This window comes from Sciurus carolinensis, chromosome 4 (assembly GCF_902686445.1).
Source record: "Sciurus carolinensis chromosome 4, mSciCar1.2, whole genome shotgun sequence".
In the NCBI taxonomy this organism is placed as follows: domain Eukaryota; kingdom Metazoa; phylum Chordata; class Mammalia; order Rodentia; family Sciuridae; genus Sciurus; species Sciurus carolinensis.
In genome coordinates, this window is record NC_062216.1 from 129,380,434 (window position 1) to 129,406,832 (window position 26,399).

General features: G+C 40.1%; 1 protein-coding gene and 1 non-coding gene across 3 annotated transcripts in view; one reads left to right on the top strand and one right to left on the bottom strand.

Annotated features, from left to right (window-relative positions):
• Window positions 1-26,399, bottom strand: part of Ptprb (protein tyrosine phosphatase receptor type B) — a 116,747-nt gene that overhangs the window by 24,377 nt on the left and 65,971 nt on the right. For both annotated transcript variants that reach the window (XM_047549121.1, XM_047549122.1), the window contains 8 exons: window positions 25,313-25,582; window positions 21,507-21,770; window positions 19,719-19,982; window positions 18,777-19,058; window positions 12,858-13,136; window positions 12,171-12,320; window positions 9,326-9,569; window positions 685-791 (listed from right to left, as the gene is read on the bottom strand). In XM_047549121.1, the coding sequence (XP_047405077.1) occupies window positions 685-791; window positions 9,326-9,569; window positions 12,171-12,320; window positions 12,858-13,136; window positions 18,777-19,058; window positions 19,719-19,982; window positions 21,507-21,770; window positions 25,313-25,582 (1,860 nt within the window). The remainder of the gene's footprint in view (window positions 1-684; window positions 792-9,325; window positions 9,570-12,170; window positions 12,321-12,857; window positions 13,137-18,776; window positions 19,059-19,718; window positions 19,983-21,506; window positions 21,771-25,312; window positions 25,583-26,399) is intronic.
• LOC124984114 (small nucleolar RNA SNORA70) lies at window positions 21,853-21,993 on the top strand. The gene has a single exon (XR_007108574.1). It is a non-coding gene; the product is annotated as a small nucleolar RNA SNORA70 (small nucleolar RNA).

The window sequence follows — 26,399 nt, forward strand, 5'->3', positions numbered from 1 at the left end:
AATACTTTGCTGTTTTTCCTCTAGTCTTTTTTCCTATGTCCAGGTGCTCCTCAGTTTCTGAGGGGCATTGATTCTGGGCCATTTCTCTCAGGATATCAAAATTCATGGTTGGTCAAGTCCTTCATATAAAATGATGTAGTATTTGTGTATAACCTGTGTACATCTTCTGTATACGCTGAGTCATCTCTAGATCTCTACAATACCTAATAATATGTAAATGCTTTGTCAATAGTTGTTACACTATATTGTTTAGGAATAATGACAAGAAAAACTCTGTATATGTTGGGAACAGTCACAACTCTTCCTCCAAATATTTGTAATACACAATGGAGTCAGAGGGCTGACTATATTTGCATACATACATTTCCACTCATAACTGAAAGCTTCTCATACCAACTTACATTTTGGCCCGGGGTAGCTCTTGATTTTAATGTTTTTCAATTGCTGTTTTTCTTTTTAATAGAAAAAAAATCTTGTGCTGCACCTTCTTGTCTATATTAGTGTCCCACAGAAGTTGTGCAATCTCCCTAATCCACATCAGTTCATGATCATACAAAGATTAAGTTCCATGTGAAAATAATGTTTCTCCCACCATCAGGCAAGTCACCAGATCTCCCCCTAGAGGCTCTTTCAGGTGACACAGTGGCTGGCAGAACATGAGGGTGGATGAAAGGTTAGCCTTACCTGACTCAGTGGTGATAGGCAAAGAGAAAAATGTGTCTGAGTAGAGTGGCTTTGTGAATTCTTTCAGGTCTTCATCAAACAGCTGAGTAAAAGCCCGAATGCTGATTCTGAAAAGAAAATAGACTTACTTAAGATTTATTAAGTGCGAATTAATAGAACTGGTTGAAAAATGTGTATAAGGAGAAAACAGGGTGGGCATATGGTCATTGCACATGGACGGTGGATATGAATTATGGAATCAGATAAACCTGGATTCATGCATTCATTCATTGAGGTATTCATCAAATATTTATTGAGCTCCTGCTGTGTGCTAGTCCCTTTCTAGGATCTAGGGATACTGCAAAGGAACAATACAAAGTTCCTACCATTCCAGAGGTTATATTCTCATAGAGAAAGTGAAACAATAAGTCCACAAATATAATATGGCAGATAGTAATGTGTGCTTTGAAAAAGAAAAGAGCAGCATAAGGAAGACAGAAAGCAATGGGAATAGAGAGTGTGGGACTGGTTTACTTGACGTGGTCAGTGAAGGAGACATTTGCACAGAAATCAGAGGAAAGAGTGTGTGGACAGTTTCGGGGGGCAGACCCACATTCCAGATAGTGGGAACTGGAGGTATAAGGCTCTGAGGTTGGAACATCCCTGGGACTTCTGAGAAACAGTGAAAGACCAGCTTGGCGGAAGCTCAGTGAGTGAGTGGTCGGAGATGATATCAGAGAGGTAGATGGATCAAACCATGTAAGACTCAGAGGCCATGGTGAAGACTTTGACGTTTTGTTTTAAGTGACATGGGAAACTACTGGACAGTGTTCATCAGGATGCCCCTGACTGTGTTGCAAGGAGAATGGATAGTTGGGCAAAGGAAAAAGAAGGAAAACTAGTTGGAAGGGTATTGCAATAATCCAAGTGAGAAGTGGTAGCCTCGACCAGGGTGGTAGTGGTGAAGGTAGTAAGAAGCGGTGGATATTTCAAAGAAGGAGTTGAAAGGTTTGCCAATAGATGTGGAGTATGAAAGAAAGGAGGAATCAAGGATGATTTCACACGTTCTGACTGGGGAGCAACTGGAAGAGTGGAGGTCCTATTTACTGACATGAGGGATGACTATAGAGTTGTAGATTGAGGAGTCTGGGAGGATCCAGAAAGAGTTTAGTTTGGGGAGCAGATTTCTAAAATGCCTTTTAGAGATGTCAAGTGGTTCAAATGTCAATATTATTATTGCTGCTGTTATTGTCATTTTAACTTGCATACCTCCCTATCTTTCTGGCATTAGTTTTTTTCTTAATGTGCCTTTTATCTAAAGATATTTTAATGTCATTGCTATTATTCTCAAAATGAAACATGTATTAAAGGTCTTCTTTTTAAAAAAATTGTTTTTAGTTGTCAATGGACCTTTATTTTATTCATTTATTTATATGTGGTGCTGAGAATCAAACCCAGTGCTTCACACATGTTTAGGCAAGTGCTCTACCACTGAGTCACAACCCCAGGCCCTTCTTTATATCCGATTGCTGAAGTTATAAAGAGATGCACAGTCTCTGGTCTTCAAAACTTGAAAACATAGAACTGGGCACAGGGGTGCATGCCTGTTATCCTAGCAACTTGGAGGACAGAGGCAGAAAGGTCTCAAGTTCAAGGCCAGGTTTGGCAACTTAGTGTTGGGGGCTGTGCCAGCCAGAACGGCGTCTGATCACATTGGCGGTGGGGAGGTTAATTGACATAAGTGCACTCAGGTGATTTATCACTGGCCGTATTCAGTTAAGTCCACGCGCACAACGCGTGCACAGGTGTTCCCCAGTGCGCCTGCTCGGGCCTGCTCGTTTTAACCCTTGCCGTGATAGGGCAGCTGGCTACTCACCTGATCGCAACTGGTGTGGCCCCGCCCTCCTGGAGGGAATATAAGTGGGTGGTGGGCGGGGGCGCGACAGTAAGGAGCAGCAGCAAGCAGAGCAGCAGCTAGCAGAAAGAAGCAGAGAAGCCATTAGCAGAAAGGAAGAAGAAGAAGCGGCAAGCAGAAGCAGCGAGTAGGGGCAGCGGCGGAAGGCAGATTGCAGAGCGGAGAACTGAGAATACATCTTTAGGTTGCAGATCACAGATCGCAGTACACGGGACACATCACTAAAGCACCTCAGATAGATGCACCCTTAGTTCACAGGATGCAGAACGCACCTTTAAGAAGAAGCAGCAGAACTAAGAAGATATGGATCTCTGAAAGTGTAGTCTCTCTCTCTCTTAAGCAAAGTTTCTCTTTCTCTCCGATAAGCAAAGCCTCTCTCTCTCTCTCCTCTCAAAGCAAGTAAACCTCATTTCCTCTATCCTCTATAAACAAGCAAGTAAGGAAGTAGCTCAGAAATAGAAGTAGCTCAGTTTCCAGTCCACCACCCATAAAGACCCGTGCAAATTGTTGCTGCAGGCGGTGACAAATACCCGTGGATTTGGCACCACAAAGAGCCAGCGACAACTTAGCAAGACCCTGTCTCAAAATAAAAAGTGAAAGAAAGGTTTGGAGATGTAGTTCAGTGGTAGAGAGCTCCTGGATTCAATCCCCAGTACTACAAAACAACCAACCAACGTTGAAAAATAGAATATAAACAAATAGGGCAAGTAGTAAGACAGAAAGGCACATATTAAATTGCAAATAAAGAACACTGGAAGTTGGAGAAAACTATTAGGTTGAAGAAGATGGAGTGACTGGGAGCAGAAAGCTCAGTTAAGAGACTCTGCAACAATCCAGGTCAAGGATATGGGGCCCTGACCTGGAGCAATGGCAATGAGGATGGAAAGAAGACTATGAAAGGTACTGAGGGGGACTAGATGGGGCTGAGGCTAAAATGAGAAGGGAAGAATCAAAGATGAGAGAAAGACTTGAGCTCAAGTCACGCAGGAGAACAATGGCACCACTGATAGAAACTGTGAGCCATACTGGAGAAAGATGGTGAGCTTTGCTTGGAATATAAATTTAGCACCATGGAGAGGCATTGATTTAGAGCTCTCTAGCTGATATTTAGAGTTATTCCAATCATTTGGACAGGAAAACTGCTAAAGTAGCTGTCCATTCATCCACATGAGATAGTAACTGCCAATCAGCTGGTCTAAAATTCAACAAGCAAGACAGAGCTACTAAAACAGATTTGTAAGCTCCATTGAATGGAAAGCCTATGATCCCCACCATAGCACCTACTTGTCATGCTTTTGGCATGAATCAGGCCCAGTCTGGAGGGTGGTACTCAATGTCTGGGGGCATACAGTAGGAAGAATTAGAAATCATTGGAGGTGACTGACCAGGATGATGATAGAGAAGACTTAGAGGAACATAAGCGTTGGCTTCAGATTTAAGGAAAGCTGACATGTGAAAGAGGGAAAGGGAAGTGATTGATTTTCTTCTTAAAGGTAGAACTAGGCTCAGCAGGCTGAAGTCATAAGGAGGGAGGAGTTCAGGAACGTAAAATCATGGTCTAACATCTACCGCATGAGCTACTTCGTAGGTAGTGAGCTCCCAGTTTTTGGTGCAGATTTAAGCATACGTGGGAGTAGAATGAATTCCCAGGGAAGCTGTAGGAGGGTAGCTCTGCATTAAGTTAAAGACTGGTTGAGATGACTTGAGTTCCTTCTATCTTAAAGATTCCCTGATAAGATTTACTGAAGATTCCCTTGAAGATTTACTCATAAGAATGTTAGACTTGTTCTATGTAGGAAGACTGTTGCTACCATTAATTTAAACCCAGTGAAAGTAAATGGAAGACTCTTTTATCCTTTAAGAAAAAAACTACTTGTTTAATACCAAGTTATCTGGCCAGACCCTGAAGTAATGCTTAAGCAGGCAGAGTGCAGGGCAAATAATTCTGATCCTTTAGCTCCTCCTCCTAACTTATGCCCAGGTTCAAGTGTGAAATAAACATGAAGATGGCACTGATCAGCCACATCTTTAATTTCAGCTCTAAAAGATCCTGGAAATACATTGGGAAAGGTCTGCAAAGGGTAACAAGTAATCACTGTATGTTAAACAAGAAGGTAAAGAGTTTGTGTGTGTTGTTAATTTATTATATATTTGGAAATTGAAAAGAGTGTTTCTGATGATAAGAGTTTCTTATATTGGTGTAGGCATTTATAAATGTGGGAGGACTTTAACAAACATGGTTCTATTCATCTCCAAATGTCTTGAACAGAACAAGGAAGTTTATTATATTACTTTAGAGGTTTGGAACTTGCAGCCTGTAGAGATTCCATGTCTTTTTGTCCAAGATCACAGAGATAACTGGTGAAAGAAAACCAAACTCCATTTCTACCTCCTAGTGCGGACTTTTCTCTCCTACTTCCTCTTGATGTAATTTTTGGCTAAAAACAGTGACTTCTGTTGGAGGAATGCCAAGAAGAGCCTGGGCCAAGAACCAGAGGATCTGAAGTCTAGCTTTTGCTCTGCTGCTGATTAAGGAAAGGCTCCCCAAAGTTCTGTATATCTCAGTTCCTCCATTTATAAAATAAAAACATGGGATATAACAACCTTGCTGTGTTCTGCTCTAAAATTCGAGGAATCACTGACATCAAAATAAATTACAAAATAGATGCAGGGATCTTTGGGAACATAGGAGGGAGACAGTGGCCTAGCATATGCTTGGCTTACAATGAGTGGTCAGCAGGAACTCCGCTCTTACAACTCTTTCTAAACAAGGACACCACAACCATATTCCCTAGCCTAGCACTTAGTACCCACCCACAGTCCTGTCACATCCTATTTCTCAGTCTTTCCTTCTACCTCTTTTATGTAGCCCTTGTTTGAAACTGGACTCCTTGTTCTTCTCTAAACAATCTGTGTAATTTTGTCTCCACGTTTTGACTCCAACTGTTCCCTCCACATTGACTCTTCAGACTGTTCCCATCTCCATACTTCTAAATCCTTTTATCCTTTTTGGTGCCCAGTTAAAGTGATACATCCTCAAAGAAGTCTTCTGAATCTTCACAGCATTTATTTAGCTATATCCTTCTGATGCCCGTCAACATTTCTACTTATATTTTATAGATATGTTTCCTTTCTACATTATAAACTCCTTGAAAGCAGGGGCCTCATCTACTTATCTATCTCCCCAGCACCTGGTCAACCACCCTCCATGGGGAACATAAGAAATCCTTCACTGAATAAGTCATCAGCATGAAAAATATCATAATATGAATGAGATATTCCTTTAATGAGCAGGTATCTGATAGTAATTATTTCAACTTTAAATGTATCCAGAATCATAACTGTATAGCAGAAAATTTGTGACCACATGGTTTGGTTTCCTTCACTTGAGGAAAATGAGGTCAGGAGAAGCTAACTACCTGACTGTGGTCAGACTGCTATGCTATTTAGAATAAAAACAAAACTAGATCAGCATTTTCATAACCTCCAAACTGTCTCTCACCCTAACGATCTGCCTTTCTCTTTACATGGGGAACAAGGCCAATGATACATACAGGTAACAGGAATCCGGCAATGAATGGGAACCTATATTCATTGACATAATAAACTTGCATATCACCTATACCTCATATTTTCCATCTGTTTTCAATTCTGATGTTTATTTTTCAAGTTTTTTTTCCCCATTTACTTATTCCCTTTTGGTTGGGAGTGGGGGGAGATGCCTGACAGCATGGAGGGTCACTGTGGTGATTATCACCTTGAGACAGGCACAGTTCTGACTACTTTGAGGAATGATTGGCAGCCATCACACAAGAGGCTGCTTAGTTTGTAGTTTTCCCACATATTTTGGAAGGTTATGCCTCCTCTTATCCTGCTTGATCCTGCAAGCCTTTATCAGGGATGAACCAAACATATTGGAGAAATAAAGGAAAGTTGACATCTAGAAAATAAATATGTGCACCATGAGTTAATTAAGCTACAACAAGAATGGGTAACATTCACAGGTTGTCTGGCTCATTCCCTTATTTGTTCATAAACATTTCAAGAGTACCTCTTTTGTGCCAAGTGCTTGACATGTTGTTCTGTAACCAATGACACTTCTCTCTCTCTCTCCTATTAGACTGTGAGCTCTCACAGCCTAGTGAAGAGGGAGGAAAAAGGGTTAAAAGCAGGATTAGAGGGATACAGGGACAGGATGCTATGGCAATGGAGCTGCGGAAGCACTCAACTGCCTAGTCAGGGATTGACAGGGATGGTATGGGGCAGTTGAAGGTTGAGCTGACTTTCAAAACCAGTCAGAGAAGAGTAGAAAGCAACCCAAAGAGAGTGAAAAGAACATGCTCAGGTTCAGAGGTATAGGACAGCCATGCCACATTCAGGGAATTGGCAGGAATGAGGGGGTAGAAAGTGGGCAGGTATACTTGGGGCAAATGGTAGGAGATGAGCTCTTGTAAGTGAATGGGAAAAATAGGAAGACCTTAATGTATAAGGACATGCCCAGGTTTGGATCTCTCACAGATGAAGAAAGTGAGGAGTAAGAGCTGAAAAGCTGCTTACAAGGTCACATAGCTAAAAGGTAGCACAGATGGAACTCCAATGCAGGGGCTCTTCCAGAGACCTCCACAGTTATTGTGGACAGGAAGGCAGGGTGCTGAGGGCTTGGCTGTTGGAAGACACAAATCGTCTACAATTTCTCTCTTGCTTTCTCTATGAAATGTGGTACAACTGCCCTCCCTTAAACACATTAAGTTTCTACAGTTTCAGTTTTCCACAGTCAACTGCCATCCCAAAATATTAAATGGAAAATTCTAGAAATAAGCAATTCAGAAGTTTTAAATTGCACACCATCATTCTAAGTTGCATAATGAAATCTCACTCTGCACTCCTGCCCAGGAGGTGAATCATCCCTGTGTCTAGCATTTCCACACTGTGTATGCTTACCCACCTGTTAATCATTTAATAGCTGTCTTCTTATCAGATTGACTGTCAAGGTCTAGCAGTGCTTATGTTCAAGTAACCCTTATTTTATTTAATAATGGCCCCAAAGTGCAAGCATAATGAAGCTGGCAATTTAGATATGCCAAAGAGAAGCTGAAAAGTGCTTCCTTTAGGTATAATGTGAAAGTTCTTGACTTAATAAAGAAAAAAATTTACAAGCTGAGATGGCTAAGGTCTATGATAAGAATGAATCTTTTACCCATGGAATTTTGAAAAAGGAAAAAGACATTTGTACTAGTTTTGTTGACGTAACTCAAATGACAAAAGTTATGCCACAGTGTGTGATAATTATTTAGTCAAAATGGAAAAAGCATTAAAGCCTTCAGTACTACCGTGGTGTCAGGCATCCACTAAGGGTCTTGGAACATATCCTCCTTGAATAAAGGGGGTCTAACGTAAGGAGTCATCTTCTCTTCTCCCTTAATAAGCAAATGAACAAGACAGCCTTAATTTTCCACCTCTGAAGTGAAAATAGTCCTTGGGAGATATACTCAGGTTTCCTGTAGCCAAGGACCTGAGGCATATTTTGATTCTTCAGGAATTAAAGGACCCCAAATTCTGATCTTGCCTATGTTTCTCCTTTGCACTCAGATCTCCTTTCCTTCAAGTAGGCTTATATGGTCTTGAAGCGCATAACAATAATAAGTTTGTGCATGTTTCTTCTGGAAGTGCTGACGTTGCCTGGGAGGTAATAGCAAGCTGGTGGTAAGTTGTGGGCAGAAATAACTACTATGCCTAGTTCTTGCCCAAAGTGACTTTTTTGTTTTAGAAAAACCACCTTCCTGCCTTTGTTGAGGTAAAGGAGGGACTAAGAAATCTCTTAGGTGTGATGTTATGTCAGAGTCTCCTTTTGGAAATGGCAGAAAAGATTCTTCTACTAAGACTTAGGAGTTATATTCAGAATATGTATTAGTCAACGAGACCTTAGCCCTCACCAACCAGAATGGGAACTGAACCAAGCAGAACTTGATTGGCTGCCATACTGTCTGGGTATCAGCTCTGTTAACACCTGGCTAAGAGGGTACATCCTCTACAGAAGTAATGATCTTGGATGCCTATAGACTTGTATCCAAGAGTGTAGGCTTCATTTTCCTTGAGGACCCTGAGTGATACATGTTTCTGCTTCTACTTGCTTTCTGGAAACACAGTGCAGAACAAGAGCACAATTTTGAGGGCTGTAAGGACATGCCAGTGGCAGTGCTGCTTCCTGTGGCCCAGGCCAAATGGCTGCTGTTTTTCACCTGCCATCTCAGAGGGAGGAAAGGGTGTCCCTACTCATTCAGCAACTCTTTCCCTTTCAGAGTTCTGCTGAACCACAGAGCACCTTCATCTTTACATGCCTCAAAAGGTAAATGAAATAATTTCAGTTCTCATTAAGAGCAGAAGATATAAACTCATGTTGTTTGAGTTTCCCTAAACTCAGTCTATTCGGACATTTTCACAATAGGTAAGGTCATAAATTAGTTGACTCATATTAAAGAAGATGTAGGAGAAAAAACAGTCTATTAAAAGCCTTCGGTTTTTCACATAATGAATTGCAACTTTTGTAGAATGCCGAGAGCTCTCTTTACACATTACCTGAGAATGGAGGCAGGATTCCAACTTTTATAAATCACCCAGCAAAATGTAGAGTATCATTGTAACATAAGCTATTAATCTCAGAAGCTCACATCCAGCAAATGCTCAGATAGCTGAGCTCCTTGTAATGTAGCATGTCCCTTCTAGCAAAACAATGGTAATGCATCTAACCTGTAAGAAGTGTGTGGCTTCAGTGGTCCATCACAGAATTTTTGCTGACTAGGATCGCATTTTCCACCTAGGCTGTCCATCTCTGCTCCAAGCTTTATGTTAAAACTCTTGGAGTTGCTGTCAGGACTTTCGGCACATTTGCTGGCAAAATAATTGGTTTGATACACTCGAATGGAGGCATTGTGCCTGTATTCCAGGTAAGAAGGGAGAGGGTGCTGTTGTTCTGGCTTCAGCTCATCGCTGCCTGGAGGAGAAAACCCACAGTTAAGGACTTGCCTTTCTTGTGGCTTGAGGGATTTCTATCTAGGTTTCTAAGACTGCCTCTTTATCCACTCTCTCTGGTCATCCCAGATTACAGATTCTATGATCTCTGTGAAAGTCTCCTGGTGAAATTAATTTTAGTTCACTTTTTCTAAAAGAAATTTTGTATACATAACATGCACATACATGTATATCATCATTTTTCTAGGAAAATAAAATGAGATTAGTTCATCACATCAAATGATAATTAGACCCACAGGGAAGTGCTTGGGAGTGATAGTGACCAAATTATATTATATTGTGTATTCTGTGCATGTATGAATATGGAACAATAAATCCCATCACTATGTACAACTATAATGAACCAATAAAAAATGTGCAGCAACTCCAGAAAGCTGGACAACTCCCCATTGTGAGAGTAGACCTGCTCCACAAGCTCTCTGCCTTGCCAATAATTGCTGCAGTTGAGTTAATAAGGAAACCCCTATGACCTGGGAAATAGAGAACAGATAACAGAAATCACGTCCCTGGCCAGAGCAGTTGTCCCACAAGAAACACTCCTCGCACCATTCCCACTTTGATAATTGCTCTGTGTGTGGCTCTGTTATCTTGAGTACAATTTAATCCTGGCTCAAATTTGGTCCCTCACTCAGAGCTCTTCCCAGAACTCTTCCCTTGTCCGCCCAGCCTGCTGTGTGTTTTGGCACTGAGAACTAATTTTGATGTTGGTGGTAGAAAAGTGTAATTAGGAAGATAAATATTATAGAGATGAAATACCATTTACAATGAACTTCAAGGTGTGGTACTGTGGGGTTCATTATGGCATCCTGGACTCTTATTTAATAAAATTTGCTCACAATGAGTACATCTTGGAAATATTGTTTTTTTCTAGTTTATTGGTTTTATACTTTGCTTTGTCTGAGGATGCAGATTGGTTGGTAGAGGAGAAGGAAGTGATCGAGATAGATTTATCCCAAGAACTGAGGTCCTTTCAACATCACATTCCCAAGCCCCATTTTAGAAAGGTTCTGAGTAGAGCTTTTTATGGGGTTTTTCTTTAATTCTATTTTCACTTTCCCAAGTCTTCATGTCCCTTCCTAAATACCAAAGTCACCTTTCAAAAGGTTCTCTGGTTTTCCTTCTCTCCCAAATTCCCTTTTCATACCCTCCAGTCAGGAGAGCTCCCTGCTGACAAGCAAATCCAGATGACTACTTGCATTTGGTTAGTTCTTTTGACACTAATTTGCCTTTCCTATGAAGGAAATATTTTGTTGGCAATAGCTGAAAAGGAATGTTGCTTTTAGAATGAGCATATAGCTATACATGACATTTATAGGAGATGAACTGTTATCTTAAGGATCACCATGGGATTATAACCCATCTCCATGGACACCAATAACGGAAACCTATCTATCTGGCTGTAGAACTTGAAGCTGCTATTGGTGTGACTTCTTTTTGGTCACCTTCTTTTATTCATTTAGTAAAATATCTTCATTGCAACCTAATTAAATTTAAAGTTTTGCCACAGTTCACAAATTCATCTTTAATTACAAGGTGTAGATAAATTTGGGATGCACTACTGACGCTTGAAATTATTTAATCAATTATGCATAACCAGCTTTAGTACAATTAAATAAAATGTCAAAGCACATAGACTGTTAGGTACCCAGTGAGACTAAAATACCATTTAGCCTAGAAATTGCTCCTTTGTTTGTTAGGTTTCAAGTTCTCTCCTTACCTACAAATGGGTCAGAATTGTCAGGGATGCTTAAGAAATTCATGTGCAACACCTTAAACACTTTTGAAAAATATTAGGGAGGTAATATATATTAGTGCCATTCTAGGCACAAGCATCTCTTTTGGAGAAATAACACACTGAACCTCAATGACAAATGCATACCCTAAATATAACTCTGACTGGTAATTTGACAAATGCTGATATAATAAGCTGTGAGTCCACACTCAGTGGTTGTATGGAGTGTTGTGATAACTTTTACCTAGTATTTGTCTGTCTATAGGAATTAGGTAGCCACTGAGTAATTTAGGAAACTAGAGAGTGAAACATACCATTCAAAATTCAGTAAAGAAGGAATGCTTCTCATGAACATCTTTTGCCTCTTTCAAGCTTTTGGATATTTTTGTGAGTATGTGGGTGGTTTGGGAGTATATAGTTGGTTATGGTATTTGAGAGACAGAAGGGTGAAGAACTGAGGTACATTGCTGTTTAATGGCAGAACAAAAGAGTAATGAGCAAGACTGATGAGTCCTGAGAGGACTGAGTGTGTTGATACAGGTTGTGCATCTCCAACAGTGCCTGGCAAATAGTAAGGGCTCAATTAATGATGGTTATGATTATTATTATCCTCCCATTTAATCATTAAACCCAGGGTAATAGGCTTTATTGCCAAAAGAGTTTTGGAGCAGTTTTTTGTTACATCTCCCTGTATCCAGCAGAGATAGAGCTGAATGATATCAAAATTAACTTTTCTACTCTTAAAAACTTGTCATGGAAGGAGCCCCACATGACCTTGGAGAAAGCAATTCTCCATCTAACAGTAGAATTAGTTAACTCACATTAACTTACCATCAGCCTCTCTCACCACCACTGTGAAGTATTTCACAGCTCCGTTGGTGTCACTGAACCAGCTGCAGTTGACAGTAAAGTTGATGGAAGATTTGCTAATTAGCACATCCTTCTCATTCACACGAACATGTGGAGGTGGAGGAGGAGGACCTGGAAAAAGAGGTGGGGAAGGAACCAAGAGGGGTCACAATGTTGCTCTCATCTCCTCAACAAGTCAGGGAAATGGACTCCACTCACCTACATCAGACTCAGTGTGTGACAGAGTGTATGTGTTTAAAACATGTAATCAAGAAATCCTTTCCTGAAGGAAAGCAGGCAGAGGAAGTGATTTGCCAGTGGCACATTAAATATAATGAAAGAGGCAGCTCCTCAGCAGGATTTCCTGAAGTTGTAGCAATAAATTGCTTAAAACCTCCATTATAGCTCTAACTATATCAGGCAAAGTGATGTATTTAGATACTAACCCATTCAGGTACTTTAAGATCATTTAACTTGCTTGTTGTTTAGGGTATTTTACCCAGAAAAATGTTTCCATTTTCTGGGGCCTTTTGGGTCCTCTTCTTCAAGTGATAAGTTTATGTATAAGGGAACAGTATCCAAGTGAATAGTTGGATACATTGTAGAAAGGTGCAAAGTCCCTTGTCCTGTGTGACAGGAGGCCCCATGCACAGCTCCAGGGACACTTACGGTCTATCATTGTGATGGTACTGTCTTCAACCACCTCACTGGTCACACCAGCCGACTGCACCTTGATGGACACCAGGTACCTCTTATGGGGTACCAGCATCATGATGTTGAGCAGAGATTTTTCTTTCTCCAGTTTTCGGGAAAACTCAATTTCTTGGGTATCCATTTTGCGGCATTCAATACTATACCCATCGAAGTCAGAATCCGGAGGAATCCAAGAACAGGCAATGGCTGTCGAGTTCTGGGGCCGGCAATGCAGGTTTTGTATTTTGTCCGGCTCTAAAGGAGACAGGGAAAGAGACGCATTTCAGCACTCTGGGAGATCATTTTGGTTTTCAGCGCCTTTACGTCCAACTAGTTCTGAGAGCTCAACACATAGTTCTCATCATTTATTTGCATTGTTTTTTGAGGAAAAATAAATTCTTATGGGTCTTCAAGGGAATTTTTGGCTGCCAGATCTCACTTTGAAAAAAAAATTGAAAATTAAAATGCTGCCCTTTTAGAAAATCACCAAATAACATGATTAAAAAACACAAATGTATATGGGAACACTGAAATCATGTGACAGAAGTCAGGTTGAAGGGGAGGAAGAGTAGTTTTGAGGTTAAAAGGGCAACTTGGTCAGACTGAATACAAATTCTGCTTACCAGTGCTGTACTCTTGAGCAAATTAATTTATATCCCTGTTCCATCTGTAAGATGAGGAAATTAAGAGTATCTGCCTCATATGGTTCTAATAATGATTCAGTGATGGACATGACTGGCCACTTAGAACAGTGGCTAGCATAGTAATTACTTAATAAATGTAAACTCTAATAATGATGAAATTAAGAAATGACATTATCAATTTTTTTGTCCCCGAGATCCTGACTTCTGTGCCCCTCCTCCATTCTTTACTGCCCCTCCCTGTTCACATGACAAGTTCCAGGTGCTGAAGCTGCTTCCCACATATGTCATACTGTTCTATCATCTCCCTGCTTATCACCATCCAGTTTTCTTCTGCTTAACAGAGTAGCTGACACATAGTAGCAACTCAATAAACGGTAGCTGATCTTACTTGTGAATGACACAGCAATGAGTAAAAGATTCAGTCTGAAGGCAAAGCCCTTAGGAGACTGTGCAAGTCAGTAACCAAACTCTGAGGCAGCTGCAGCTAGCTGTATGTCTACCATCTCTAATCACCTGCTATGAAACTAAATCAGACAGTTGAGATGAGTAGTTTATAAATTTTAATTAGAATGGAATAAGAAAAGTTCTCAGACTCCCAAGACATAAAATCAGAAGGGCTGTGGTCCTGTGTTGTAAGTATGCTTTGACGGATCAGAGATGCTAAGCAAGAATGGGACCAAGCCCTCCCTTTGCATACCCTCTTTCTTTAGAAGTTTCTCAGGAACCTTCAAATTCTGGACTAGAACTTGAAAACCTAGGTCTATGCCACTCAGTTTCATTTCAGGAGTTGAAAGTCTTGATATAAAGTATATTTCAAGGGTAAACTGTTCTACTGCCCACAGCCCAAAATACAGTAAGAGTTTTCAGAGGGCAATACTCAGTGAGATCAACCTATCAAATAAGCTCACTGAAACATTGTATGTTGTAGGGAGAGATTTGAAAAATAAGGCGAAAGGCAGTTATATGTTCCTCGAGGACACTGAATGGGGAAAAAACCAATTCCACTTTGTTGTTAGGTTTTTATGGTCCCTCTTACAAAATTTTGTCCTTTCCTTACGTTTCTACTTTCTCCACCTCCCCAAATTAAAATTATATGTCCACTTATATACCTTGTAGATAAGACTAGCTACAGAATTTTCAGGGTCCAGTGCCAAATGAAAATGTGATGCCCAATGTTCCAAAATGAAGAATTTTAAGCCATTAACATCAGAGAATTGAGGCAAGTGTAGGGTCTCTCTATGCATGGGTTTCTGAGTGCCTGCACAGCTGATGACCCTGGTCTTGCTTGTAGAATAGATCATTCTTTCAACTCATGAAGGACCCGTTACATAGATGATTTTCCAGGAACTATGTGTAGACCCAGTAGTCCCTTACAATGGCAATACCTAGTGCTCTGGTTTGTAATACAACACCTTCTCTTGACACATGTTTTACTATAGAAATTCTTATCCTAAACAATCACAGCTTTGACTCATCCAGCATCTTTGTGACACCACAAGAATTCTTGTTTCATATCAAGGTCTACAGATGTCAGCTAAGTCACAAGGAGTTAGGTGAAGATGACTTTAAGAAAAAAATTAACAAAGGTATTTTGGTATAGAGGAAGAACTGGGTCTTGAGGCAGGCAATAATTGTGTCTTTCAAAACACTAACTGCTTGTTGATCTGCTGAACTCCCTTCAAAATAAGTCACAGCTGAGTCCCAATGACACGTTTCTCTTCCAGACTTAGAGAAAATCTTTCAAGGCATCCTGCCAAATCCATAATTCTGATAATTTGCAGAAAGAATATCATGGGAATTTGCTTCAACCTTTTCCTTCAATGTCTCTTCTCTCCTCTTGACCTCTAAATCCTCCCCGTCTTCCAAGACTCAAGTCACAGTCCTTTTCACTAAGACTGCTTTCGTTTCTGGTTCTGCATGAATACAGTTTAGAAGCTGTCCCTCTATTCCAACAAGTGAAAAGCTAAACAGACACAAAATTAGCAACTCTTCTTGGATCTGTAAGAGAAGTGTGGACACAGGGCAAACTGCTATCCTCTAAAGTACAGAGACAGACAGGTGAATATGGAAGTTAGGGTTCACCAAAGCAGACACTCATGGGCTGAAGACCACCACAGGAATTCAGGTTCAGGTAGGAAAACCAAAGCTATAATTGAAGAATTGCTGGAGGCTCAGTGTGGGTAAATCTGAGAGCTAGAAACTGCGGGATGACCCAGATGTGGGAAACCCCCACACAATTGTGAGTTTTTGTTCTGGAAGCTTGATAAGGTTCTCAAGATAAATATGGGAGAAAAATCCCCTTGTACTTCTGGCAGGAGGAGGGGAAAACATCACTCTGAAGTACATCAGAGCACTCTGCTCTCAAAAAGTTCCACCCTCAGGAAAAAATAATCAGAGCCTAACCTGATGGGAGTTTTGTGAGAGCTTAACTGACCAGCGAGGAGAGAATTACTCGGTTCCAGCCCACCCTAGCCTTCCTTCCCACCTAAGTGGGGGCAGTGCAGAATGAGAAGCATGAGAAGCACTTCGATGCTCATAGTCCAGAGGCACCAACTCACTAAAGGAATGAGATGTACTCATCTAGTCAGTATCCAAAGCTCGCTCCCCAACTTGCCACATCACCAAAGGCTATCACAGCAGTTCCTCTTACCCAGTACTTCATGCTTGGTTCTAAAAAAATTTTTTTTACAAAGCATATCAACAGGCCAAAAACATAGTTTGAAAAGAATGAAGAAACATCTGGAACAAGAATTGGACATGACAGGGATGTTGGAATGATTGGACCAGGAATTTAAAACAATAATGAAGAATATGATAAAGCACTAAGGGATGAAGTACACAACACACAAGAATAGACTGGTGATATAAACTGGAAATTACCAAAAAGAATTGCTGGAGATCAAAATACTGTAATAAGAACAAGAGTGACTTTGATGGAATTATTAGTAGACACAGCTGAGGAAAGAGTCTCTGAACTTGAGGATATATCAATAGAGACCTGCAAAACTAGGGAAAAAAAAAAAAAGAACAAAGACTGGAAAAAACAGAGCAGAACATCCCAAGGACTGTGGAACAAATAAAAAAGGCATAACACAGGCATGGTGGGAATAACAGAGGGAGGAGAAAGAAAGGAATAGAAGGTGTATTTGAAAAAGAGTGACTGAGAATTTGCTACAAATTAATGTTGGATACCAAACCAGAGATTCTGGAAGCTCAGAGAACACCAAATAGGATGAATGTCCAAAATGTACAAGTGAGCATATTTTTTTCACACTGCACAAAAGCAATTATAAACTCCTGAAAGAAGCCAAACACCTTACTTAGAGAAGAGCAAAGATAAGAATAAGCAAAGGTGATAACTGCAAATTGTTCATCATGGCTAGAGCATATCTGTGAGAAAGTGAGTATGGGAATGGCTTTTTTTTTTTTTCTTGAGGTATTAGGGATGGAACCCTGGTTCTTGTGCATGCTACACAATTTTCTCTGAGTCACACCCTCAACCCATGGAATGGTTTTATGTAAGAACTATAAACTTCTATTTTGTTTAAGCCTCTGTTATTTTAGGTTGTGTATTACCCACAGCCCTACCCAGTTTTAATACAATCCTAGATAAATAAATATGTGCCATTATTCATTCCTCATAAAACACAGAGTTGAGTCCCTCTGTGTGCTGGTGTTTTCCTCTGGAGCATGCCCCATTTGGAAAATATCTCTCTTAAATTCTAGCATTCAGGACGGAATATGATAGTCCAGATGTGATGTACAAACCCTGCCTCTACTGGCATTGCATGAGCTCTTACACTGGGTAGCTGGGATGCTCTTGGTAAAGGTGGTCTTATGTGTGTAATCATTGGATGCCCCACGTGGCTGGGTAAGAATGGACCTTGGGTTGGAACATTTCTCTCATAAGAGATCAAGAGCACCATGGCTTATACTGGTCTGATCACTCTGTGTGTGCATTTCTTTTCCATTTGCATGTTCAAAATATGTTCTTCTGTTCTACATCACAGGGTACCTGGGCAACACCAAGGCTATCTATATCTGTCCTCTGAGGAGGGGTACAGAATACTTCTACTACTACCTGAAAGGGATGAGTTTTGCCACTTGCCCAGCAACAGCAGTTAGGAGAGACCCACTGACTATGGGGGCTGATGCGTACTGCTAAATCTGATCTTGTCTGATCTCTTCTCTGAGCAAAGTTTTGTTCCATCCAGTGCTTGACTACACTGGTTTTCCCTTGGTGACTCCAATACCAAGATGCAAGAGGCAAAAGTGTTGAGTCCTGTCCTGGATTTGGTAACCAGTGCATGGTGTTCTGCTTAACAGATTCAATTGACACCATCTAAAATAAGCCACTGAAAACTCATCCTGAGCTTGCTATGAAACAGAACTCCGAGTTCTTTTTCACACACAGCTATCTGATCCCAAACTGCTCTTTGGATACAATATTGAACACAAGTTATACCTGTCATAGTTTTAGTATTTATTGAATAAATAAAAAAAACTTCTCATTTAAATTTCTGATTTTCAACTACATATTTTATCAAAAACCAATAACTGATCTAGGAAGTTACATTCACTGGGTATTAACTTATTTATTTGCTTCTAGTTTTCCCCCTTTTAATCTGTTCTCTGCAATGTACTCAGAGTGACTTGCTAAAGTGTAAATATGATTATGCTATCTCTGTGGATCTGAGTGGTTTCAATTGGTTCAGAATAAAGTTCAAAATTGTTAGCACAGCATACAAGACATTTTATGATCTGATTCTCTTTATTTATCACCTTTCATGTTCTGGCCAACTACTTTCTACTCTTCTATTAGCAGACTTTTCCCTTTACTTCCTGACTTGAAATATTTTATTCTTCCTGCCTGGAATATTCTCCACTTCTTTCCCCACATTCACCTGGTGAATCCTGCTCTCTCTTTATATTTCAATTTGGATTTTCTTCTTCTAGGAAGATCTGTATTGGGTCAGATGCCCCTAACATGCATTTTACAGTGCCATTTACTTCCCTCATCACAAAGTATAATTGTCTATTCAAGGATAGTACCTCCCACCCAACCTCCATGAAGGTAGGGATTATTTCTTCATATTCCATGAAGACATGTATGGAGACTTCTACCTGAATCCAAATCCAACCAGCCTCAAATAAAAATGTGTATTCAAACCAAGTCCCATTGGGATATGATGTTGAACATATACTTCCTCTCACTCCCTCTGAAATTGGAGAATAGAAAAACATGTCATACTTGTCCTCACAGATCCAGAAATTGGTTTGCTATAGGTTTTCCAGGAATCTCCACTGACAGTCTTGACACTGAATTGATAGGATCTGCCCGGACGAAGACCATACACAATGCGTCCTTCTGATTTTCTGTTGCTGTAGGGATTGAAGACAGTGAGTGCATCTCTGGGGAGCCACTGTAGCTCAAAGTCATTGTAGTCCGTCCAGTCTGGGGGTCCCTTCCAGGTGATGGCCAAAGATGTGTTTGCAACATCAGCAAATGACAAAAGACTGGGAGGACTTGGGGCTGTATGTAGGAGAAAGTGAAAATTCACATAATTACATCTGTGCTTTATTATGTACAAATAAGATCATTGATTATGATGTAGTAGGAACTTTCATTTATAGTATTTACTATCTATAAGACACTATCCTCAAATGTTTTATATATTTTTTCTTTAACATTCATACCTAGAGATTCCTTACCAATGTGTTATAGAGTATGGATATGCCCCAAATGGATTACAAGTGTGTCAAGGATTCGATCAGGGCTGGGGTTCATAGATAATTATGCCCAGTTTTAAAGAGCCTTGTTATTGACCCCAGGTAGCATACAGATATTATTTAAGTGCGCTCAAGATAAAAAAAAAATTTAGAAAGTACTGGTCAGAGCAAGACAATAAGGCTATATATCATTATCCCCATTTTACAGATAGGAAAACTGAAGTTTAGAGATGTTCAGTGACCTACCTGGCTGCATACAGGTAAATATTCAAAGTTAAGGACTTAATCCCTTTTGACCAAAGAATGTCTCTCTTATCCAGTGTATCCTAGTGCCTTTTCAAGTTCAGGAACTAGTACTTGTCACATCATTGATTATTTTTCTTGTCATTAAAGACATAATTACAATGTATATTAGGAAGTTGCTTCTCACCAATGCTTGGTAATTGGTGCCTGGGCTTCTTACCTGTTCTGCCCTCCCCTGTGACCTTATTGCTGAGATCTCCACTGTGAGTTACCACACACAGTGTGTACTTCCTTCCAGGGACAAGACCCTGAAAACGCCACTCTGTCAGGTCCTTGTCTTTCCAGTTTTCCTTTTTTGTGCCATTGGGATTGTAGAGAATCAGCTCATAAAAGTCAAGGTCCCCAGAGGCTGGACTCCAGCTGAACCAAAGGCTATCTGTCATGTTCCGATTGGATCCCTTGAGATGACTCACAGGAGCTGGGACTTAAATAGAAGAAAAGTTCACTGTGAATAAAACAGAAGTAAAGGCATTTGGCCCCCAGGTGAGGACATGAGCTGCGATGGCCATGCAGGTGAGCAGAACGGATTATGGAATCAGTTCTTAGCTACATTTTGGGTCACTTATGCTAAGGGGTACGTGGGCTGTAGACATGGTACAAATTAAAACAAAACAGGTGGTAGCTTCCATATAGTTGCCACATGCACCCTGACAAACAGGCAAAATGAAACATTTATGAATGATTACTACTGAAGTAGTTTGTCACTTAGGTTATAAAAGGTCCAGAAAAATGTTCATTAGTGGTTCTAGTTCCTTCTAATCTGAGACATCTAAATGGAAGCAAATGACCAATAACTTCTCTCTGAGTCTGTTTACTTCTCCCTCTGCCCTTAGTTTTCTAGTCTCTCTCTTATCAAAATCTACATTGGTACAATCTCACTTAAGGAAAGAAGGGTTAACAGTCACTTCTACCATTGTATAAATTAGGCACCTGCCACGCACTCCATGCATATTTAAGCTTTGCTATTCTTGGCCAGGGAAGACTGTTGCCCCTGTTGGAGGAGCTTTAAACATCAATGAGCAGGTAAGGGACAATGTGCAGAGGGCAGGTTGCCCTGGAAATGGTAACACGCGGATAATTCTCTTTGTCCTCCAAGCTCATCACTGCTCCTTTTCATTGCCTTCAGTGGACACCTGATGGGTGCCCTTGGGATATGTTCTTCACAAGGCTCCTCTCACCTTTGGGACTCAGTTAAGATGCCTCCTCTGTTTAAAGTATTGTCTTGTCCTGCTAAGTCACTGTCACAACAGCATTCATTTCTTTCAAGGAATTTAAGATGTTTCAATGTCATCCCCCTTTAAAATCTGCTGTCCTGGCCCTCTCTTCTCTCCTTAATGCAGAGCTCTCAGGGGTCAGGACCTTATATGCTTGGCACATAAGAGCAAACACTACTGTCACATGAGAAAAAAAAATTGAAGAAGAGATAAAGGACTCAAACAATAGAAAAATAGGAGATTCCATTTTTTATTTGCAGCTCAGAGAGACAGCCTCCCTGTCCTGGAATCCTGTTTTCATTTCAGTTAGTGCTAAGTTTCCAATTCAAAGCAATCACTGCTTGTCTGTCCAATTGTGGTTGCCCTTCTCTGGACCTGCCTTCTTCTCAAATTATTATTCTTATTTTTGTAGGAAGCTGAAGGACATGGATTGAATAGAGCTATGGTGGATTACAACCCTCTTGTACAGTTTGCTGGCAAAAAGAGGAACCATATTCATTTTTCATCAAGTACTATGGGGAAAATAAGTGAAAGAAAAAAAATCAGAAGCCAGTGAAAAAAGGCCCACTAACTGTTTATCTACAATCAAAAGTCTCATTTAGTATCAAAAAGACTGAAGGTCACAGATTTATGGGACTAAGAACAAATAGGGAACTAGGAACAAATCATGGAAGAGGCAGCGAACATTGAGAGGACTTTCTTGCTATTTACTCCTGCTTGGGTTTGGGTCTTACCTGTTCTACCAAATATGAAAGACTCATTAGACAGCTCCCCACTGTGAGTCACGATCACCATTTTGTACATTCGACCTTGTAGCAAGTTCTGGAAAGAGAAGCTCTGGATTTGTGGGTCCACTTGGGCCCTTTCCTGAAGAGTTCGATCCGGGTTATACAGAAAGATGTTGTACCAGTTGAGCTCTCCCTCTGAGGCAGTCCAACTGAAGGACAGGTGTCTAGTGGAGTTTTCTGTGATCCTCAGATTGGTGACAGCTGCTGGGACTGGAAAAGCCAAGAAGCAACAAATAAGACTAAATTTTGGCATGTCCCTGATTCTGTCCACCCAGGATTAACACCTGAGTGGATGCACTCAACCAAAAACAGGTGGTATCTGCCTCTGCCTCTAAGATATGTTGACTTGCACTGGCTATGAACAACATCCTCCTCAGTAGAATAGAGAGCCTGCTACTTATATGGGTTGCCCTCAGTGACCCTGATGATAACCCTTTCCAGGGGACATTCATGTCTCTGATCTTGTACTGTTACCAATTGGCGGTATGTGAAGTACCTTAGGGAAATTCCAGGACATGCAGTCAGGGCTCACATTGGGCAAGTCGTCATGTTCATCTATACCAAGCTACAGAACAAGTATCATGTGACTGAGCCCCTATGCAGTGCCATGTCCAAGTTCCCTGGTCACAAGAAGATCCACATCTCAAATAAGTAGGGCTTCCGTAAGTTTAATGAGGATGAATTTGAAGACATGGTGGATTAGAAGCAGCTCATTCTCTATGGGTATGGGGTCAAATACATCCCAATCTTGTTGCCCTGGAGAAGTGGTGGGCTTTACATTCGTGAGGGCTTCTACTATGATACCTCCTTCATTATTCCCACCAGTAAATACCACTACCTGTCGAGAAAAAAAAAAAAAAAAAACTGACTTCATGGAGCCCCAAAGCAAAGAAACCTGAAGTCTGAATTACTGTTGCTGAGACTATTAATTTAAAAAAAACCAAAGCCACAAGAGAACAAAAGCAAAACAAAATAGTAATGAGAAATTATTTTCACCGACATTTTTGGGATTTAAAATAACTATTAATCTGATCTGGGTGACTAAATGTTTTTCTAACATTAAGAACTAGATTAGAGGGCTGGGGAGGTAGCTCAGTTGGTAGAGTGCTTGCTTTGTAAGCACAAGGCCCTGGGTTCAAGATCAAAAGACTGGCTTTGAATGTCCACAAGGGCTAAGGCATGGTTATTGGAGGGAAGGGAGAAGAAAGTGGGTGGAAAAGAAAGGAAAAACACCTCCTGGTGACTGTACTGCTTACATTCCCATCAACAGTATGTAAAAGAGAATTTCGTTTTTTCCATATCCTAGCTAACATTTCTTGTCTTTTTGATAACAGACACTCTAACTGGGGTGATGTGACATCTCATTGTGGTTTGACTTGCATTTCCATAATGGATAATGAAGTTAAATATTTTTCCCCTAAATTTACTGGCCATTTCTTCTTTTGGGAAGTATCCATTCATATCCTTTGTCCATTTTTAAATTGGATTATTTGGGTTTTTGTCATTGAGTTTTTTAAGTTCTTTCAATATTCTGAATATTAATCCTTTGTCAGATGAATAGCATGCAGAAGCATTTTCACCTTTCTGTAGGTATCTCTTCACTCTGGTGACTGCTGTGCAGAAGTGTCTTAGTTTGATATAATCCCATTTGTCTATGTTAGCTCTTGTTTTCTGAGCTTTTGGGTCTTATTAAAAAAATTATTTGTTATCCTGTTGTCTTGAACTGTTCCTCCTACTCATCTACTAGTATAGCTTCCGGTATTACATTCAGGTCGTTGACCCATTTCAAGTTCATTTTTGCATAGGATGAGAGAGACAGGGGTCAAGTTTCAATCTTCTGCATATAAAAATCAGTTTTCTGAGCACCATTTATTGAAGAGTCTGTCCTTTCTTCAATGTAGGATTTTGGTGGCTTTGTTGAGAATCAGTTGGCTACAAATGCATGGGGCTATTTTGGGGTTCTCTCTTCTGTGTCTGTTTTTATGCCAATCCCATACTGTTTTGATTACTACAGCTTTGTTGTATATTTTGGGGTTGGGTAAGTGTGATACTTCCAGCTTTGTTTCTTTACTCTAGGCTGCTTTGTCTGTGGGAGGTCTCCCCATTTTTTGTGTGATGTCTTCATCAGTTTCTTTCATCAGTTTTACAATTTTCAATTCTTTCACTTCCTTGAGTATGTTTATTTTTAGTTATATTTTGTTTGCCGCAATTGTTAATGTGATTCGATTTATGATTTATTTCTCAACAATCTCATTATTGGTGCATAAAAATGCTACTGATTTTTTATGTTAAGTCTATATTCTTTAACTTCACTGAATTCATCAGGTCTAATAGTCTTTTGGTAGAGTTTTTAGGTTTTTCTATAGATAGAACATATCATCTATAAACAGGGATAATTTATCTTCCTCCCTTCCTATTTTTATGCATTTTATTTTTCTACTTGTCCAATTACTCTAAGACTTCCAGTACTATGTATTCTTAGTCAATTCTTAGTCCTAAGAATAGGACAGTAGATATCCTTGCTTTGTTCCAGATCTTAGAGGAAAGTTTTCAGCTTCTCCCCCATTCACTATGATGTTGGGTAAGGGTTTGTTATATTATAGCCCTTATGTTGAGGTTTGTTCCTTCTACAACTAATTTGTTCAGAATTTTTATCATAAAGGGATGTTGACTTGTATCAAATGCTTTTTCTGAGCCAGTTGAGATTATCTTAAGATTTTTGTACATTTTTTTGATGTGATGTATTATAATTGTTGATATATTTATGTTGAACCATCCTTGCATCTCTGAGATAAATTCCTCTTGGTCATGATGAATGATCTTAATGATGTGCTGTTGGATTTGATTTGCTAGTATTTTGTTGAGAATTTTTCCATCTGTGTTCATTAAGAGATATTGGTCTATAGTTCTCTATTTTTTTGTTGGGTCCCTCTCTGGTTTTGGCATCAAGGTAATGTTGACCTTGTAAAATGAATTTGGAAGAATGCCTTCCTAATTTTCTGGAATAGTTTGAGAACTCTTATTACTTTTTTCCAGACAGTAGCTCAGGCCCATAGGTGGCAGGTGGCAGGGGGAGATGGCAGCAGGAAAATACAGTGGCAGGAACTGTGGTACCAGCTCTCAGTCCTTGTGGTGGCAAGGGCCCACAGGTGGTTAGCTGCAGGAGGAGGCAGTGGTGGAGAACCACGGTGCCTGCTCATGGTGCCTTATTTTAGGTCTAGCACAAGAATTCTTAAAGAATGGAAGAGGGAGGCAGGAAAGCAGAGGAGATGAGACAACAGATGCAGAGGTTGGAGTGATTCCCTTGCTGGAAGAGGTCATGAGCCAAGGAATGTGGGCAGCCTCTAGAAGCTTGCAAGGCATAGATTCTCCATCTAAATTCTCCTGAAGGTACACAGCCTTGCTGACACCTGACATCTTGATTTTTGTCCTCTTTTCAGATTCTAACTCCCTAGAACTATAGGATAATAAATTTGTATTGTTTTAAGCCACTAAGTTTGTGGCAATTTATTATAGCAGCAATAGGAAACTAAGAGAGACAGTTTTAATGAAAAATCTGAATTGGAGTGTGGTGGGCTGAAATTTGTGCAGATAGCACAACTGATGTAGAATTGGTAAGACAGTGTGAATGCTTCTACGGTGCCAAGAAAATATATCACCTCCAACTTTGCTTCACCCCTCTTATATTATGGTCTTATACAATAGTAGACAGGGAGATATTTGGTAAAAAAATATTAAATGGTACTAATTACCTGTTCGGCCGTCAGTTTGGGCTTCCTTGCTAAAGAGCCCTCCGCTGACAGTTAGAATCTGTATCTTGTATTTCTTGCCTGGTGTTAGATCTTCAAATTTGTGCTGTTTAGCAGTAGCTGGTTCTGATGTGTTACTCAGAAGGATTCCATTTTCATTTAGAAGTAGGACATCATATCTCTCTGCCACACCAGCAGCTTTTTGCCAACTTACTATTAAGGAATGACTGCTGTATGCATTGTCTGCACTTAGTCCCTGGACAGATGCTGGAACTACAATGAAATAAGAGAAGTAAGAAAACTCTAGTAATATCACTAAGGGTAAAGAAATCGGTTGAGAAAAACTCTCTGAAATCTGCTGATAGAAGACCAATGCCCCTGCCTTATTTGTGTCACACTGATACTTTCTGTGTGTCCTCTGGAAGTAAAGAGGCACAAGCATTTCTTGGTCTGAATTGTCTGAATAGCTATTTTGATTCTTCATTTTTCCCTCTGAATTTAGTCAGGATCTTAAAGTCAAACAGGTAGTACGTTTAGTTAAAGTGACACAGAAGAACATGCAGAGTGATGCATATCTGTTTCCAAAGAGGAGAAGAACACTGGACAAATTTTCATGCAATGAATAGTTTGGATGACTGAACTGTCTTGTTTAGACTATACTCCCTATATTAACTCATATCAAAACTTCCAGCCTTGACTTAAGCAGCAGTATACGATAGTATTTGTGTTCCTGATGTCCAAGGCAAAATATTTTTAATAATATTTTCCATTCTAGGTTCATTTATTTTTTCATTCTAAATAATCTCCTCAGATTTAATTCATTCCCATGGTTTGAACTGTCATTCACATAGTGATGACTCCCAAATTTAAACTTTCAGTTCAGATCTCTCTCCTGTTTTATGAATTACACCTCTCCCTGAATGTTCCACGGACACCCAACACTGAATGCTCAAAATGAATTCCTCATCTCCCTTCCCCAACCTTCTTATTTCCCTGTATTTCTGTTGGCCCCAGTCAGACACTTAGATTGTCACTCTTATTTTTGTACAGAGAATTAAACACAAGTCTTTAAAACGCTGTGTACTAAATC